The sequence below is a fragment of the Condylura cristata genome, unplaced genomic scaffold (assembly GCF_000260355.1).
Source record: "Condylura cristata isolate star-nosed mole 26May11 unplaced genomic scaffold, ConCri1.0 scaffold00007, whole genome shotgun sequence".
Lineage (NCBI taxonomy): Eukaryota > Metazoa > Chordata > Mammalia > Eulipotyphla > Talpidae > Condylura > Condylura cristata.
The window spans coordinates 60,480,005-60,500,646 of NW_004567108.1; the positions used below are offsets into that span (position 1 = coordinate 60,480,005).

Sequence of the window (20,642 nt, forward strand, 5' to 3'; positions counted from 1 at the left end):
ACAGCAGTACCCAATGGCAGTTCAGGAGCCTAATTCTCTGCAATTGGCAAAATTACAAAAAATGTACCAAGCACTTCTATGAGACATGACATTTTTATTCAAAATTCCATAAGCAGTTCTGTCAAATTCATCACATTCCTCTTCTCATTATGGAAATTTCATAATAGTGCCCTCCAGTGTTTCATGAAATGCTACCTAAAATAATTGTTCATAGTCTGAAATAAATAATTACATATAGGAAGCTGACATTTTAATTAAACTTATTTTCTTTATATATTCACTGTAAGTCTTGGATTATACAAATCCTAGAGGATTTGAATAGGCAAAGCCATATAATCAAGATATTCTAAATTCTTCACCCTAATTTTTAACATCTAGTAAGGTATTTTTAAAAGAAATCTAAGTTAGAATGTAGAATGTAGATAATCAACTTGCATTTTAATACTGCTTTCATTGGAGAAAAATATTACTTACAACCAATTCAAGTTAAAGACTAAAATTAGTCAATAATTGGTATTGCCATGTATGTACTTAAGTATAAAATGAGACATTGAAATGTAACCTAGGAAACACAGTCTTGGAGATTTATAAAAAGACTTCAAATGGCATCCAAAAAAAAAATTTTGAGACTCTGGAAAAGTAAAAACTGAAACAAAATCCTCAATTGAACAGGTTGACTAAAGTGAATGAAGTAATATCGGAGGACTCACACACCACTTTGACAAAGGTAGCTGGGATGTGTCACTGTTTCAATCTAACAATGATAATTTGCATGAATCCAGTTGGAGAGAAAATTTTGCATTTTGAACATTTTTTATATAGTTAAATATGTACAAATAGCAACTGGTACCTAAATTATTTCCTACCAGCCCTGCAGATTATGGCTTTATTAGGACTAGGGTTTTTAGCACTCAGTTGTAATTACTCTCCCAACATCCTCCATGTTTAAGATATTTATTAGTTAGCATAAACCTAACATAATACAACAATATGATCTTGGGAATTTAGAGGGGAAATATTTCCTGGTGAAATGGAAAATGGTCTGGATAGCTCCTGGAAAACCTTCATTTTAAGCAGTTTTATAGTGAGATATTTAATTTATAAATCTGGACCTTCTGCTTTCAGTTTACTATTACCTACATTCAGTGAGTAGAACTTGTTTTAATCGTTAGGATCCATTTTGTTCCAGGGTTCTGGGTTATTCTTTCTGTCCCAACTGACATCTGGATTGAACAAAGCCACATGAATGACATACAGTGCTGCTGCAGTACCTCCAGCTCTCTCTGCCCTATTGTAACCTTTTAGGAGAAATGTCAAGGGTTAAGACAGGCAGCTTTGATGATATCAGGGTTCCTAGGTTTGTAGATCAGTACCACACACTTATATGCCAAGATGGAAATCACATGAGAGACCAAAGGCACAGGGAGACAGGAGGGTCAGAGAAAGACAGTTAAAGCAAACAAGGGAGCATTTCCTATTCAGGAAAGGAAGGTGACACAATGACAAAGGGAAGAGGGATGTAGAACAGGTCTTATATGGTAAAAATAGAAAAAAAAAAAACGCTAGTAAACTTAAATTCCTGGGAAAGGAAAGAAAAAGCAGAGGTAGAATTACTGTCCCCAAGCACAGAATTTGGACAGATCTAGTATCTAAATTTAGAGCAGGACTCATCTGGACAAGGGAGAGAGGAATGAGCATCACTCATCTGCTCATCAACTAGGTCCGATAGTTAAGACTGGCACTGGAGAATGGAAATGATAACAAAAGCTAAATAAGCCGCATTTAGGGCAGCAGACAAGTCCCTCCCTGTAGCTCATAAAATGAATCACTTAGAGTAGAGCTAAATATTTTTAAATAGCCTGAAATCCTGGCAAAGAACAAAAATGGCTAATTCTAACCATGAAATTAGGAGCTACAGAGGTGTTGTATGTGTTAACACCCACGCTCTCTACTGTGTTAAATTTCTGGTCTCTTTTCCATGCACTCCTTCCATGGAGATATTTCCTACTCACACCAGCCTGCTGTCACTTTGCATTACTTCCAAATCCAAGCCTATTTGGTTCTTTTATTCTGCTCCTGGATTCAAAATTTGGCATTTTATTGACATTTCTCTTGTGCTTGCTGGGATATTTTACTGCAGTTTTTCCTCTGAGCTGTCCTTTCTAATACCTTGCCTCATTACCAGTGAAATTATCATGTTAATCTTCCCTAAGTAACTTTGACCATCTCTCTCACCTTATTTGAAAAATTTCAGTGAACAAAATTATTTCACTGCAAAAAAAAAAAAAATTCTTTCAAGGCCCTTTTCTGTTCATCCCTACCACTCCTTGAAATCTATCAAGCCAACTCAAATGTCTTTCCTCAAATTTTGAGAAGTTGTTCTCACTGTACTCAGAGAACTGGGCCCATTATTTTAAAACTTCTCTCTCTTCCTGATGACTTTAGGCAGAGGAAAAATCAGTGACTCTTGGAAATATAATGAATTTGCCTAATAAATCATTAACCAAGCAGCCACCAACATAATGGTTCCCATAAGTAATCATAACTTAACATAAGTCTCAAGATACCAAAAAGCAACCTTCCCTTCCCACTATAATGTTGTCTCCATTTCCTACATCTTCCCTTGCCCATTCTCCTCCATCTCTCCCATCAGTCCTTCCTGAGCCGAGCTGCTCAAGACTGGTTTCTCATGGCAAATATTGGGTTGTCCAAAATGTCTTGACGTATTTTTTCTGTTTTCAAGCAAAAATGCATCATGACTTTCCAACAACCCATTGTTTAACTTGATCTTAATGCTTGAGATGGTCCAAATATGGGTAGTTAGAGTACACTTCACTCATTTATTCACGTTTATTTAATTGATTGATTGTTTGTTTGTTTGTTTATATAAGCACTCAGGTACAGGCCAAAGGTGCAGGGGGTGAGAGGATTCACCAGAGACAGAGTGAGGGGCAGAGCAGGCAGATCAAGTAAAATACACTGCTGAGGGGAGCAGGAAGTGGGAGAAGTCAGCTATGCCATATGGATCATCTTCCTGGTGGGGGGGTTGAAGTGATGCTGCTGTGTGGCTGCAAATCTCTTCTAGTGCTGTGTTTTAAGCTGCTGAGACACCAGGGAGAGTGCTATTTGCTCTTATTTAAATGATTGTCCAGCACCAGACTTTAATCCTGGCTTCATTCTAGGAAATGGAAACAAAAAGTAGCAAAAAAAAAAAAAAAAAAAACTAGAAACAAAAGTAGCAAAAAAAAAATACTAGAAACAAAAAATATTGATGACAATTCCCCATTCTTAGAGATTCTGATTTCATTGGCCTGGGGTAAGGCCAGTCATTAGTATTTCTAAAAAAGACATACACACATGAGCTTGGACTAGGAGCCATTTCTCTCATGCAGATATTTAAATCCAGTTATTGCTGAAAATATAAAAAGAATTTGTGAAGCTCAGCTTCTTCAATCACTCAAAAATATGCAAAAGATAATATTCATGGGGTCAATAACTACTGACTGGTCTCCTATTATGTACAAGAAACTATTCTAGCTGCTAAAAATACAGAATGAACAAACAATTAAAATCCCTGTCCATACAGTGTCTTCATCCCTAATCAAAAGGGGTTGGGAACAACAGCTAAACTAAGTAAGCAAATTATATGTTGAAAGGTGTTAAGCACTATAGAAAAAAATAAATAAATAAAACAAGGCAGATGGAAAACAGCAGAAAGAACAGGTATGAAAAATTATTTTTAAAAGGAAGAACCTGATGACCTCATTGAAAAGATGATATTTGAGCAAAGATTTGAAGAAAGTGGGAGAGCAAAACTAAAATCATGTTGATGTCGAGAGTTAATGTAAAGCCACTAGATGAGAACTGGTCTACAGTTTTGGTGAACTAGTAGGAGCCAGAGGTGCTAGAGCAGAGCAAGAAGAGGGAGACTAACAGGAGACAAAGCCAACGGGTAAGTGAAGAAGGGCAGGTTGTATGGGGCCTTGGAAGCGAAGGTCAGGAATCTATCCTATATTTTGAGGAATATGAGATGCCAGTTTTAAGCAGAAGTATGACATGTTCTAACTTACACTTTAAAATTATTATTCTAATTTCTGTGAGCCTAGAGTAGGAGGAGAAGCAGAAGTGGAAGAGGCTTTATTGAATTGATCCAGTCAAGTGGTTTCAGTGACTTGGACCACAGTGACAGCACCCAGACGTAGTAAGAAGTAGTCAGATTCTGTAACACTATAAAGCAGAACCAATAGACTTTCCTGACAAGTAAGTTATGGAGCATGAGAAAAAGAGAATTAAGGAAAATTTTAATTTTTTTTTTAATTTGAGCACCTTGAGATATTGTTGCAATTAACTATGATGGTTTGCGAGTAGGTAAGAAATATGGTTTTGAATATGTTATAGCTGACATGCTTGTAAGATAGCCAAGGAGATACAGCAAATAAATTTGCAGGTCATCAGCAGTTAAGTAGCACTTATCCTCCTAAATTTAATATATAAAAGTACTAATAATATACAACTGTGCTAAATGCATTAGGTTAGAGAGATATAATCATAGTAGCATTATAATTTATGGTGAGTAAAAAACATAAATTGTTAATCAAATTAATATGCAGGTAATTCATATACATAGTAACAGAACAATGCATTGTGGATTAGCAGAATTTGCAAAAAAAAAAAAAAAAGAATACAAGTGTTCACAGCTGCCTAAGGTAGTTATAAGGCAGTATCATTTCTTGTGGAAGCACATAAATTTATTCAGTCTTCACATTTCTAGCACACATATTCCATATTGCCAACTAGAATGTTCAGTCAGAGTAAAAGACTCTGACCTCTCTATATTCACTGTGTGAGTTCATTCTCCAAACATGGCCTGACACGCACTGCTTTATCATTTGGTGTGTTCCTCCCTCTAGAGTCAAAGGTAAACTAGTCCAGTTCATGGACCATATATTATTCATGTTTGTGTCACCAGTGCCTAGCAGAGTATTGGGTTCATCAAACACATTTATTAAATGCGCATTGCTGAGTGAATAAACTTGAAATCAGACTCAAAACTTTAAAGATAATTTCATTTATCTGTGTATCTAGAAATTGGGTCTCCTTTCTTTTAACTATATTAAATACAGCAACTGTGCCACTGAAACTATACATTTTTAAAAGCAATATATCAACTAATTCACTTGTAACTTCAATAACATATGGGCATTAAATCATAAAAAAACAACATACTCATTTCACATGACTAGAGGTCATTTTAGAACAGGAAGCATAGTCAGCTCTCTATTTATAAATCTGTTCTTAAAATAAAGAATATTTTGAAAAAGCCACTGTAGTTGTCAGAGTATTGATGTGTGAGGCAGGAATTCTGAGTAGTTCAACTAAATTTTAATCACTGTTTTCTGCTGCAGAAATGTGAATTTGTTAATTGGATTTTTGCTTCCTGCTATACCGATTCAGAATGGATGCTCCACTACTCTTCTTTCACTCTGGCAGACAGTGCAGTCTCTAATTGACTTTTTTCTAGGACTTTTCTTTCTACTAAATCCCTTTCTTTTCTCCACATAAGATTTCTAGAGTTCATAACAAACTACAAACAGTACTTAACGTTAGCAGCTCTAAGAGACCTGTCACTTTCTTACCCAGCAGGAGCTAAGAAGCCAAATTTGTCTTCAATTAAAAAATAAAATGTTCACACGGTTTCACTTAAATAAGAAAAAAAAATCAAAGCTTATATAAATGAAGAGTAAATTAAGTCAAACGTGAATGTGAGCAAGGCGCGAATACCCCACCTAATTGGACTGACTGTGTACTTCTCTTTTATTTCCTCAGAGCAAGTTTAGAGCTCTATCAAATAGGAAAAGACAGGTTGTGGAATTTTGAAGCCATTCCAGTCACTTGCGTCCAAATGTCACATATTGATGTATAGAAAGTTTTGAAAATATATTTCATATAAAAGTTTTAGAGCACAATTTTTATAGAGCAGTACAATAATTGAAATGTCGTTAGCCCAAAACAAAAGATTATCAAATCCAAGCCAAGTGACCTGTATGCTGACCTCTTGTTTTTACAGTATTACAGCAATACAGTCAAAATGTAGCTGGAAAAAAAAATGACACTAATGATTTTTAATTTGAATAAATATGCTGGCAAATGTCTAGTTTCTGGCATGCCAAATATATTACAAAATTGTTATACCCATTCTGTAAATAAGATGTCATTTTTTTCCCCCTTTCTTTTTGGTTTAGAATATTCAACTGGGATTCACCCAAACACCAAAAATCTTACAGCCTTACACTTTCTGGTCTAAAGCCAGAGCTTAGAGTAAAACACACCTGAGCCCTAATTTCCAAAATTAGTCCTCTTATTCTGTGATCAGCTGCTGTTACAGAAAGGATGAGCTAGAACATCCTGGCACCAGTTGAACTACTTTCCAACTTTTGGTTGCTCTATGCTACTATAAAAAGATTTCCTTACACATGGAATAATGCCATGACATTCTATCAAAGGTACATGTAGGTTCTCTGTAGGGTATACCCCATTGATCTGGAGCACCCTGCATTAACCAGCAAAACAATGGCTAACCTAGGCAAGCATTCAGCACTTTTCTTTCCTTCCATATATATTGTAAAATGTTTATGTAATCATCCCCTCCTGCCTGAAGACTTCAAATTTCCCTTAGTTGGAACACAAGTTTGATATTAATAGTCTATAAAAAATCAGACATTTGATTTCCTACTATTAACAAAGGAACCAGAGACTCTTGTTTAAGAGGATGCAGGTTTGGGGAAAAAATACCATTCTGGGCCCTCCCTGGTGGCGCAGAATGTTAAAGCACAGCACTAATTAGCTAAAGCCACTTCATTATGGGTTCAATCCCGGCCCTGAAGGTGATCCACATTGCACGGCAGACCTCTCCTGGCCTGCCCACTGCTCCCCTTAGCAAAGTACTTCATCAGTTGGCCTGTTCTGCTCCCCACTCTGTCCCTGATGAATCCTCTCCACTGCCCCTATACCTCTGGCCTGTCCCAGTTCTGTATGCATAAATAAATAAATCTATTTAAAAATACCATTTCTTCCACAATCCTCATTTCCCACATTGTCACTGATTAAGTTATTCCTGGAATTACCAATATGTCTCAATCATCTTTGATAATGAAGGAATGAACACTTTCCAAGCATGAAATAGCTTAGACACCTTAAACATTTTAACAAACATGCAAAGTAAATTCTTAAAATCCAAGCCAGGATCTCTCCCAACACTGAATCAGGCACCATTTGTTTTATTTAGGTATACCTTTGTTCTGCAATAACAGTTTTGAGCGGTAACAACATTCAGTTTACAATGCATTTAAATTAGAGCTCAGTAAATTGTAATTCCCGATTCCCTTAATCATACTTAATGTTAAGAGCTGAAAACAAATTACACAATATTTGAGGTTAATAACCACTCTATAGGCAGTATATCAGTTATCAGTAAGAAATGGTTATTAGAAAAGTTGATGAAAAGTTTTCATTGTTATTAGATACACTGAACATAAATTATATTACCACTAGGGTAGAGCATACAAATTTTTCAAAAATCATTTACAAAAGATTTCAACACTGATTTCTAAAGTAAATCACTACTTTCTGATGCAAAAATCTATCCATCTGAAATACCATTCTCTATCCATCAATGATTTCCCAAACTATAACCGACTGATAAGAAATTATTAATCATAATAATGTAGTACCCATTTGAAGTAAAATTTTAAATTATCAATTTATGATTTATTTAAAAGTATATACTTTGAGTGACTTATTCCTTCTTACATCAATAAAAAGCATGATTAAGATTTTTGAAAATTAAAAAAACAAGTGCTGATATGGCATACTGGTTTTAACTGATGGTTTCAAAACCATCAATGTTTTCATTAAGCTAACACATTAACTAATAACCAATTACTGAAATAACACAATAACTATCTTCCTATTTGCTCAAATATTTTCCTATGAATTGACATTAGAGATTATAACATTGAGGAAATATCTAGATTTTATTCTTGCTGGGAAGATAAATTAAAACTATCCATAATTAAGGAACTAGCTCTCTTTCCTATTTTGCGATTCACCATAGCTTTGTAGTTTCATTTTCTTTCATTATTATGTAACTATCTACAGTAGTTACAGCTCATCTGAACTCAGGACAGTCACTTAGATGGTGGAAATCTAAGGGAGGGTGAAATTTAACTTAAATCTTACTTTATATGCTAGTTTCTGTTTTGTGCCTTAATCTTCATTGTTACAAGATTCTCTGAAGGGAAATAAATAATAAGTTTTGTATTTTTTTAAAGATTTATTTATTTATGCATACAGAACGGGGGTACATGCCAGGGGGTACAAGGATGGTGAGAGGATTCACCAGAGACAGAGTGGGGAGCAGAACAGGCCAACTGACGAAGTACACTGCGAGGGGAGCAGCGGGCAGGTCAGGACAGTTCTACTGTGCCATGTGGATCATCTCCAGGGTGGGGATCGAATTTATGCTGAAATGGCTTTATCTTTTTAGTGCTATGCTTTAACCTGCTGTACCACAGGGAGGGCCAAGTTTGTATTTTTTTTTTTTCAGTTTTGTATTTTTAAAGGTGTTCTCAGGTAAGAAACCCATCATGACAGAGAATGAAATGTGAATCAGTCAAGGTATAACCAGGAAAAAAGAAACTACCATAAGTATGTATAGAATTACAAAAATGGAATTTCATTAAGGAAATTGGTTACTTCAATGAAGCAGAAGCTGAGGAGACAAACTGAAAATGGTATATAAGTTAGAGATTTTGCGAGGTCATGAGGCCACCTGCACCTCAAGACTGGTATGACAAAAGAAAGAGTCAGTATTACCGGAACTCAGACACATGGTCCTCCAGTACAAGCTAGAGCTACAGGGGATCTGTCCAGGGCTGAAACTGCAGAGGAGATAAAGCTCTTGCCAGAAATACCACCTGAGAGACTGGTAACTCCTTCCCTGCTCTGGCCTTCCTGCCTCCCACTGAAAGCAGCCTGCAGAGTGAAGACCCTCATGGCACAAAAGAGCATGCTTAGAAAGAAGAAAGGATCTGAAGAGAAACAGACATAGGTCTAGCACAAAGGAAAAAGGAAAAGAAGGGGGGGGGTAGTTTCCAACATCAAAAAGAAGTATTCTGTCTAATGGGACTTCTTTATAACAACCCAGAAGCCGGAATAATTGCCAATGTATTCCTGTACCTTCCCAGGGTGCTCACCATACTTGTTTTCTCTTTTGAATCAGATGAAAGCTATAGAAGTCATAACTTGAACTGCTTTCTCAGGAACAGGAATATTGTTTCCTTTTTAAAGATCCAAGATAGATAGCCAATTGCATGTTGAAAAAGTACCTCTGATCAAACATAATAACCAAGCATTTCCTCTGAGGACTATAACAGAGAAGCTCCAGTGGATAGCTTTTTCTTAGGGAAAAAAAATTTTGATGACCGATCATCCCACTGGGATACAATCAATTGAAGAGAAGTCTACAGTAGGGGAAACAGCTATGTTCCTGAAGGTTTTGTAAATACACTGTGATCAACAGCTTTTGTGTAAATGCCTGTGCTACCTCTGGGCTGAAGAGCAAACATGTGAGCTCAAGTGCCTGCAGACAATGAACTCTATTGAGCTTTATTACTGGGCCAGGGTATCTAGCAGAGAGAGGAGTATAAAACCAAACTTTCCCCAAAATCATTATGGAAACTAATAAGTAATAATATATAGACCCACATTTCAGTTAAATATTGAGATCCCAAGATAAAATTTCAGAACACACACTCCCACTGCCTCATGAATAACTTAACTTTTATCTAATAAGAGTCATTATGGAAATGAATTCCCTGTTTTCAAAGAATGTGACTATAATAAAGATGTGGCAGAATTTATCTCCCTTTCAGTATCCAGGAAACTCTTTGGATCTTAGAGTGATTTTAAATCATCGTTAGAAATATCACACGATGTTAAAAATATTGTGAAGAAAAATCTGATTATTTGGATGTCCCATGATTAACAATTGATACAGTATGTGAATACTGCGTTTAAAGTAAGTTTGTGAATGAAAATATAATCTGCACATATGCAGGTCCTTCCCGTAGCTGATAAGAACCACCCCACTTAGTTAATATAGTACGTACATAAAAATAGCTGAACTAATTAAAAAATAAAACATTTAAATATTTTTAAACCTTTAAAACCACACAGTGAATGTAACTATCAATGTTTTAACTCAAATTAAATGCTTGTGAAAATAAATTGGATTCTACTTAATTCTGTAATTCACAATATTTTTTTTAGTTAATAAATTACTTCTGTTTATTTTTAATTTTTACTCAGTAGCATATGCCTTCATTAAATTACATTATAACTTATTCTCATTAAGCCTCAAATCTGATTTGTTTAATTTGGGCAGTCTGTTCTGGTGATTTAGATATGGTATTCATTTGTGTACAATATCACTATTTATGTATAAACCACAAGACTTGTTAAAGTAAATTCACACTGATCCTTAAATAAAATTTCTTACAAAGGAGTGTGAATGAATTTGAAAGTCTAAGAAAGAATGAAAGCAACACTGCCCTAGTATCTTTCTTGGATAAAGACTGACCTCATGTGTTAAGAGACCAGATAAATAAAGTTGAAATGCTTTTTTGCAAGAATACTTGCAATAGAAAACCACAATTTATAAGCAGACATGTGATGAAAACTCAGTGCATGAACTGAGGACAATATTAGCAAAGTAAAATAATATTTAAACTATAAAGCCAGTACCCAAGAAGGACCCTATCAAAAAGGGTCTATTCAAACAGATTGCCAACCTTCTTCGTTTCATATTTATATATATTTCTATTATAGCCTGAATCACCCATTTTACTAGAAGATAAGTGAAATAATGAAACTAATTAGTTCTGTTTATTTGTTCGGATTTTCATAACTAAGTTGTTTGAAAGATGAATTAATTTATTTCACTAATGTTACCTTGATAGATTATTCTACTATAGTTATTGAAATGAAAATAAAGCAAAAATATTCATTATAACTGGAGTATGAACAACAGAATTACAAAATACACAAACAGTAGCCTCACTGACCATCTATCACTGACTTAAGAGAGATAAATGTTATAAATTGGTACAGCATATACAGAATATTGCCTGTACCATTTCAGGAAAATAAAATTCAAAGTCCCTAATTTAAGCACTGATAATCAGATGCAATAGTACATATCTCTGACTTGGTGGACTGTACAATAGGGCTTTTAAAAGTATCTTATTAAAAACACTCTTGTAGTTGTTCAACTACAATAAGCTTTTAAAATTCATTAAATAACACTTAATGGGTCAACTGGGAAAAAATAAAGAGCAGAAAAAACAGGATTATCGATTTTAGCATTCAACATTGGTGCTAAAGTAGTAAAAGGGATCATATAAAGTTTTTAAGTGAGATTTACTTTCACAAGATTATTTTACATTTTTGCTTTAATAAAAGAATATGAGTAGGTTAGGACTAAATAGTTATAAGGATCTTTTATACACAATGCTGAATGTCTACCTCATTATTTTATTCACTTTAATTTCCAACTGTTTCTTCCACAAACTCAGAGAAAGTAGATATCGCTATTATCTTCATTTTACAAATTAGGAAACTGAGGCAAAAAGGTTAGGAAATTTGCTAAAGTTTATATAGTGAGTAGTTTTCCATTAGCTTTAATGATAGTAAATAAATGCATGCTGTTCCCTACAAATGTCTAAGGAAAAAAAAATCAATCAATCAATGGATTTTACCAGGCTTACCAGGATAATTAACACCTATGTATGCATATGTATGTGTGTTTGGGTGTGTATGCATGTATTGTATATGTGTGTGTGTGTGTGTGTGTGTGTGTGTATTCTCAACACTCAACTGCTGAACTTAACTGCTGAAAGGCTAAATAAAAAGAACTGAAAACCTGGTGGTTCAATAAATACCCCTCTTTATGTTCACTAGGCCATATACAATAGAAAATATTTCAAAGATAAATGAATTTAAAAACATCTATTTCCACATTTAAAATATCACCCAGGTATCTATGATTAGTCAGAAACAAATGAAATAATCTATGACTAAACAATAGTATAAATTCTAAAGTAGCAAAACAGTATGCTCTTCCTTTAGACAAAAACATTCTAAATTGATTGGTTGTCTAGAAATTTAAAAGCAAGAAAGTTCATCTTTAAGTTCTAGTGTCTGAATAAACAAGGAAAGGAAGACGAAAATTGAGTTAAATGCATGAATGGACACTCTTTTGGTTACTGATGTTGAACTGATGTTGATAAAATCAATTTTGTTTTTCTTTTAAAAACATTTCCTATTTTTAACCATAAGCACTTTTAAAAATATGTGTTTTTTTCAAATTTCCTTATATGTTATTTTGATAAAAGAAAATATCAGAATTTGAGTATTTTGTTTAACTGTTTTTGTTACCTTCCAGAAATCTCTGCCTAAAAGCAAAACAAGCAAACATAAAAACCTAAGCAAAAACATATCTAATATATCACAAAAAAATCAGCTCAGATTTAGAAACTGAATATTTGAAACCACAATAAGATCTAATGTAGCTTCGGCATTAATGCTATTAAGTAATTAACACTCACAACTTTAAAGTATACCAAAAATCTAAGCAAATATATCTATTACCTGTTATCACAAATATGAATTTTTAGTAACATATAATAAACACAAACTTTTTAGCCGAAAATTATTCACCTTTTTCTCTTTTTTAAGATAATTATAGTTTTTTTTTAAGATTTATTTATTTATTCATACAGAACCTGGGTACAAGCCAGAGGTGTAGGGGCAGTGAGAGGGTTCACCAGAGACAGAGTGGGAAGCAGAACAGGCAGATCCATGAAGTACACTGCTGAGGGAAGCAGTGGGAGGTCTGGAGAGGGCTGTCTCGCGCAATGTGGACCATTTCAGGGGCACGGATCAAACTCACACTGAAGCAGCTGCGGCTGGCTTGCAGTGTTGCGACCTAACCCATTGCACCACCAGGGAGGGCCCTCGCCTTTTTCTTTAAGAATCATTTAAAATAAAATCTTCCTGGATAATAACTGAAATAATCTGAACTGGCCTTGAAACAAATCAATTCATAGTGGATTGGGACACTGAAAACATACTATGTTTCTGAATCACATTTAGTATTGTGAACCAGTAAAGATATAAAACAAATATAAATTCATGAACACAGTATTTCTGAGGATTGCACTCCAACTACATGTAAAAATAACTTGCCTTTAGCAGCTCAGACTTGATGAGAGCATTTGTTCAAATATTTAAGTATTCATACTCCTTAACATGTTATGAAATATTTAAAACAAAGTAGCTTTTGTTAAAAATAAAATAAGAGTCACTAATGTCAAAGCACAGATTCACTTTAGGAAAATAAATTAGACAACAACCAAGTGGACTGTGGGATCAGTGATAAGTCTAATACCCCTACCTGGACCATGGACTTCCCTGAATCCAAACTGAACAGCCAGACACAATGACCCAAAACAAAGACTCAAAATTTTACAAAATTGGCAACTGGACAACAAGCAATCTGCAGAGTTGTTTCTCCCATTTGTTGCCATTCATGCAAGTATCTGCACAAAGCACTGTACTCTTCTAACACTGGATGAGCCCATAAGCTGGGGGAAATCTCCCACATGGCATTCACTTAAACATAAGCACTCAGTCTGAAAATGCTACTGCTCAGACCAGAGTCCTTACTTCTTTGTGCCTCGGTTCACTAACAACTGTGTCACATAATGTTTTAGGAATGTTAAACTTATAGACACATTAGTTTGTGACTTGATAGAGTGCTTGCTGTGTGAATCTGTGTGCTTTCACCTACTCTGAATGTTAGATTGGCTGGTTTTCATTTGTCACCCAATAGTTTGTTATTTGATTAGTTGCAAAAAAAGACATTAAGAAAAAAAAGATTGCATGTAGAAAATTATTTCTTTCCACAAGACTCCATAGGGCTATTTATGCAATTGATATTTAAAATAATATTATGTGAATATTGTTATCTTGAGCACTCCCAAGTTATCGTATATGCTTTAATGCATAATACTGAATAGCATTATGCTGCATTAATATTTTTAACTGTTTGATCCCCTAAAAGTATTTTTATAATTATGGAAAATTTCAAATACAGAGAAAGAGTCACAATAGTATGAAATACCTTCATGTTCTATAGCCTAGTGCAATTACTTTGGTTTTGCTGTTTCTGTCTAATTTGCGGGCCTATTTGCTTTTCTGTTTTTTATTTTTTTTTTATTCCCTTTGTCAGTAAAAAAAGAAAGATCCAAAATATTCCACCAGTAAATATTCAAGTATATATCTCTTACTGATAGTTTTAAAAATATAACAGATATTTGGTGAGTTCTGCCAAACATGTGTTATATTTTAAAAACTTTCCTGTCAATAAGCAATACATATTAAATTTCTTTGATTTCTACTTTGATCTTAATTATTTTCTTTTTATGCTTTCCTTGAGTTTGATTTGCTCTTCGTTTTCAAATTTTACAATGTGGAAGTTAAGGTCACTGCTTTGAGACCTTCCTTTTTTTCTTTATAAGTCTTCATTGCTATTAAGTTTACACAAAGACTATTATAGCCATAGATGGTATCAAATGTATTGTATTTTCATTCTCATTTGCTTCAAAATACTTTCTAATGTACCTTTGATTCCTTCTTTACTCATGGGTTGTTTAGGATGCACAAGGGAGACTGTCTATATGTCCCTGGGACTCTCTACACACTCCAGTACTCAGTACTCAGTCTTCTGGCAGCCCTGGTCTCCCTAGACTTTCTGTTCTTGTCTGTGCCAAGAGTCTGCTGAGTACTGTCTGGGTTACACATCCCTGTTTGTGAGCTGGAAACTCTTTCAAAGCACTAAAAAGAAGCAAGTATAGGGATTACTGTTCTTGGTTATCCAGTATCCACTGTTTCAATAAATATTAATGTTTTTTGGTGGTTGTTTCAGGGAAAAGAATAAAACTGGTCTTACTACTCCATCTTAGATGGCTGAAAAAATTCAGTTTTGTCTTGTTTTGTTTTGTATGTATATATATATATATATATATCATCATGAAATCACAACTTTTGTTTTCTTTGTTTCAATCTATTGCAACCATATGCCAGTGGAGTCACTGTATGCTGGCTTTTGGGTCCTACGGACTTGTTTCTACTAGTCCCGTTAGTGGTAATACTTAGATGTACTGATCTAGTCACTATGGGTTAATTGTACACTTGCAACTACTAAATGTGCTTTTAAAAAATTAAAAGAGCAAGTTAATAACATTTGGTATTGTAAGTAGTTATACTTAAGTAAAAAGAACTCACCTATGTTGGAGGAGACCCAATTCTGCCACATAAAACTAGTCACTAACATTCTTCACAGTTAAATGGAGACCTTAAGATTTCTTATGATTGTTTCATAAATAAAGTACTCTTAGTTTCCAAATGCAGTCCAGTAAACCTGATAATTCTCTTTCCAACCTGCATGTATTTGGTCTTAAAGACTTCTGAACACTCATTTACAAAGTTAGAGCAGCTTAGAAGGTTAGCGACTGCAATATCATTTGATATTAAGAGAATATATCAAAAGGCTACAGTTGTGTAGTCAATAAGCACTGGAAAATATTTGAGAGTCTAACCAAAGGACTATAGTAATAAAATATCAATATTTTTCATCTACCCCCAATCTTTCATCCTTTTGCCCTTGATTTAAGATTCTAAGATGTCACAAACCCCCAATTTTCATTTCAAACTTACTAAAGCCTTGACATTTCTTAGTTTCAGTAAGAACTCCATTAAGTCCCTTCCAAGCCAATGATTTCTAAATTCATATATTCTCCTGGGTATAAAAAACTCTACAGAGAACATCTAATCTAGGCACATGTCTTTATGTACACACACACACACATATATATATATATATATATACATATACATATATATATGTGAAAGTAAGACACAGAGATTTTTATATCACTTGTCTCTATTAGCAAATGTGTAGTCAAACATCTAATAAGCTAGAGAGATATTCTAAATACCACTAAATTAAATTATTGAGAGACCAATTAACTCTCAATAATTGGTATCTCAGAGCTCTCTAATCATTCATTTAAAATTATACAGCATGATGATAAAAGTAACAAAACTTTCACGAACATATATACATATATATTTACAGACATTACATGAATATAAATTGCATGTTATATGAAACATTTTTTTAAAAAACTTTTATTTTATTAAAACTTATTTCTACCCTGGATTTCATGTGATAAAACACTAATCTACATTCACAAAGCCTAACTATGTTTAAAACACTATCTTGCCTTTCCTTGAATCTAGCCATGTTATACCACAAACTAATCTTCTCATCAAAGTAATGATGTTGAACAATAAAGACAATTATCAGGACTTTTCAAACCTGCCTTGACATGAACTCAGTAGATTGTGACTACTGACACCATCAAAGTAGCAATCTCCAGAAAGACCTTCTTAGCCAATCGAACTTTCCAACTCAAACATTTGCTGTAGTTGCTATTTTGTCAGAGACAATAATTCTGATCTTTTAAATACCAGTGTTCCATAGTTTTTGGCCATCTCAAAATGCTCAGGGAAGTACTTACTGATCAAATAAATCTTGTTTTTTTTCTTTAATAAGTACAATTTCTAGTGATTATAAAAATCCCACATATGGTCATTACAACACTTGATGTGCACAATCTGTTCATCCAAAATCATTTCTATTCTACACCATAAACAGCATTAGATGTGACTAGGAAAATTATTCATCTATCAAGATGTTCAGGCCAAGGTTGTAGGAAATGAATAAAAAATTATGGTCACATATGGCCTTGGTTACACTAAGATGTTCTGATAGAGAAGTAATTGAGAATAACGTGCCTACACTCTGCTAGCTTCAGGCTCTGATCCTCAAAATACAATTAAAACTGATCAGTCATTTAAAACACAGGACAATCATAGGCTATCTGTCAGATATACTAGACCAGAGTGATGATTTGATGTTTTTCCCTCAAAATTTGCTCTGATTTTCTAGCAATTTAGAAATTGCAGCATCCATTTTATCATTCATACTAATATTTACTTACTGTTCTTGATACTGCTGCAAAACCCTTGCATACATTACTTAGCTAGTACACTGAAAATTAATTTGCTCAATTCAAATGCAATCTGACAACAGAATCCAGGCCCTGACCACTATGCCATGCTGCCATGGTGCTAAGTAAATCATAAACCTCTGCTTTTTTCCTGCAGAAGAATAAGAAACATTATTCCCCACTAAATTGGAGATTTAAAGAGACTCAAAGACACTAAGCCCAAAATGACCTGGAATCTTACCTGTTTTATTTGAGCATTGTGCTAATACAGCACTGTATAATTGTGGGGGAATGAAGGAAGGTTGAATCAAAAGTTTAATCAGATATAAAGTGGAAAAGGCAAGTCTGAAGTCCATTAATCTATGCAGTGACAAATTTCAGAAACTACACAGGTTAAACTTTAAAATCACTAGCTTTCCTATGATATGTAAGAATTAGCTTCTAATTGTTTTAGAACCTGGACAGAAATAGACACAGAAGGAAGAGATCACAAATGAACTATCATTTTATCAATGCTGAAATATAAGATTTTATAAATTTGGTAAAAAAGTGAACTCTGAGCTATCTGAAAGTTATGGTTAATTTTTATGTATATCTGCCTATCTTCACTTTACATATTCCACTGCGGTAAAGTGCATTTCCTTCTTAAAAGCCAAATGACAATGATATGTGAATATTTAAAACATTCATCAATGCCTCTAAATGCAACATATCAAGTTAACATTTAAATAATTTTCATCACACTTATCAGTTTCTTAAATGCATGTATTTCAAAAACATTTGCAGTGAAAAAGCAAAAGAGTAAGCTGCTTTTTAAAATGAATGTCACATTTCAGAAGAACTAGGTTTGGTATTGTTACCTCAACCAATTTTAACTTTATTAAATATTAGTATACTTCTATAGTGGTCTGATTATTGCTCATTCAGGCATATTTGACAATAGCAGTTATGATATGAATATTTGGAAACACTAAGGAGATGGAACTATAGCACCTACCTTGGTTAGGTGAATGACTCCTTTAGAAGTAACTGAACAACCCATGAAGCCAACATACTGAAGTTCAGGGCAGTGCTCAGCAAATGCTTTCACTGATTGATCTGTTACCTAGGAAAGAGATGTGAAAGTTGCTTGTATTAGCATTCCAGTGAATTCAGTATTATGCTCCTGGCATCAGTAAAGCTTGCTTTCCATTGGATCACTAGAATTACTATATAGACATGCTACAATGGCACCAGTGGTTTAAAAATAAATCCTCCCTTGATCCCACATCACCTTCTGTTTATCATCCCATATTTTCATGTACTTCTTCATAGAAAATTCCTCAAAAATTTATCTTCACATCTTCTATCTCCCTCAAGATACATACACACAAGATATACCATTTCTTATATTTTATTGACACATACCCACATATAAAATTCACTCTTTCAAATGGAACAGTCACTAATATTTAATTCCACATATTCACCACCTCAAAAAGAAGACTCATGCTCATTTAGAATCACTCTTCTATTCTACCCTTAGCTCCCAACCACTGGGAATGATGAATTTGCCTAGTTTGGTTAACTTTCATAATTGAAATTATACAATTTAATTTGAGATCCTTTATGGTATTTTTCTCTGCTTAGTATAATGTTTTCAGGATTCCTCTATGTTACATGACTCAACAATACTTCATTCCTTTTTACTATCAACTAATAATCATGTGGGTATAACACATCATTGTGTGCTGAATTACATCTGCCAAGATTCATATTTTGACATCCAACACCCCAGCACCTCAGAATGTAACATTATTTGGAAATAAGATGATTGCAGATGTAGTAGGTAATGGGTATAGGATTGGCAACTAATCCAATATGGCTGGTTTCTTCATAAGAAGGAATGATTAGAACACAGATTCATACACAAATGACATAAGATAATTGCCACTGTGTTGCCATAATTTGAGAAAAAAAAACAAAGACTGCAAACTAGGGTTCAGAATAGAGACTTCCCCATCAAAGGGAGAATAGTTCCGCTAAAATCTTGAACTTAGACTTCCTGCCTCCAGTACTGTGGGACAATATATTTCTACTATTTTTGTCATTTCTTTGTAATATGGTTTTATGGCAGTCATAGGAAACTAATACAAATATTTCCTAATCTAATCAGGCTTTGTCTTTATCATTTAACAGTCATCATGTTATCAAATTGGTTCATCAATTTAGAGCTTCCCAGCTTTAAACAGCATGACACAATTGCTGACCTTTCTTGAAACACTTCATTCATTTGCTCCTGAAGTTCCACCCCTTCCTGAATTTCCTTCCTCCTCACTAGGAGCTCTTAGTCATTCTACCAAGTCCAACTCAGTTCAATTCTCAGTTCATTTCTTTCTTGTTTCTAACATCTGTGAATGATCTAATCTAATCTTATGACTCCAAATACTAACTATATATTGGTTCACAAGTTCAAATATCCAGCTTACATTAAGATGGCATCAAAGGAGGCAAAGACAACAGGGAAGCCACCCAGCAAGGAGTTCTGGGGAGGAGAAAGCTGAATAGCATGGAGACAAATACTCATGACGCAGGGGAATAAATATGGAGGAACTGGAGTGATCCCAACAGGCCTGACCACTTTCCTGGATAAGAGATAAAGTATAAGAGACTGTACTCCCCATCTGCTACCTTTGAGACTGATAGTGAGTTCATGAAGCATGCTAACAGCACACAGACTACAGTGTCTTCAGCCCCAGAGAGAAAGGATATTGGTGGTGACATAAGCATGAGCTAGATATCACCCCAAGACAGTCACACACATAGGTGGGTTCCCCCACCCTGAACTCTGCAACAAAGACAGGTTTCATTACTTACAGAAGTCATCAAAGGTCTAAAGCCTAAAATTACTTAAAACCTCAGCAACAACTGATGGAAAAATAGAAAGAGTGAAATATTTGCACTTTTTTTTTTTGAAAATAGGGAGATGTAAGACCAAAACACAACAACTTAAGATCTCAAAGGAATATGAAACAATTCTTCAGAATTCAATCACAAATAAATGAAAGATTTTATCTTCCTATCAGATATACAGCTCAAAAGCACAATAAAAATCAAAGGGAGAGAAGAAAGCATGGAAAAGCAAATCAAAGTGCTATAAAATAATTCATAAAAGTTAATGAAATAGATAAAACAAAATTCAATGAAACAAAATTACCTGATATATAATTAATGAAAATAAAAGTAGATATTGAAGTTTTAAAACAAAATAACAGGTGTTTGATATTTTAAAAACAATAATAGATGAATAAAAAAGTACTAAAGAAGATCAAGAACTAAAATTTACCAAATAAAAAGATAATACTGCAAATAAATAAATAAATAAGAGGATGATGAAAAGTTATATAAAAAAGAAAAGAAACACTTAAAAATTATCTGGCTCTACGAGAAAATGCAAAATAAGGATAA

The 20,642-nt window shown here is 34.1% G+C and overlaps 1 protein-coding gene across 1 annotated transcript in view; it reads right to left on the minus strand.

Annotated features, from left to right (window-relative positions):
* The window catches only part of FBXL17 (F-box and leucine-rich repeat protein 17), a 514,059-nt gene that overhangs the window by 334,837 nt on the left and 158,580 nt on the right, over positions 1-20,642 (minus strand). The window contains exon 6 of the mRNA XM_012721780.1: positions 18,193-18,300. Coding sequence (XP_012577234.1) covers positions 18,193-18,300 — 108 coding nt within the window. The remainder of the gene's footprint in view (positions 1-18,192; positions 18,301-20,642) is intronic.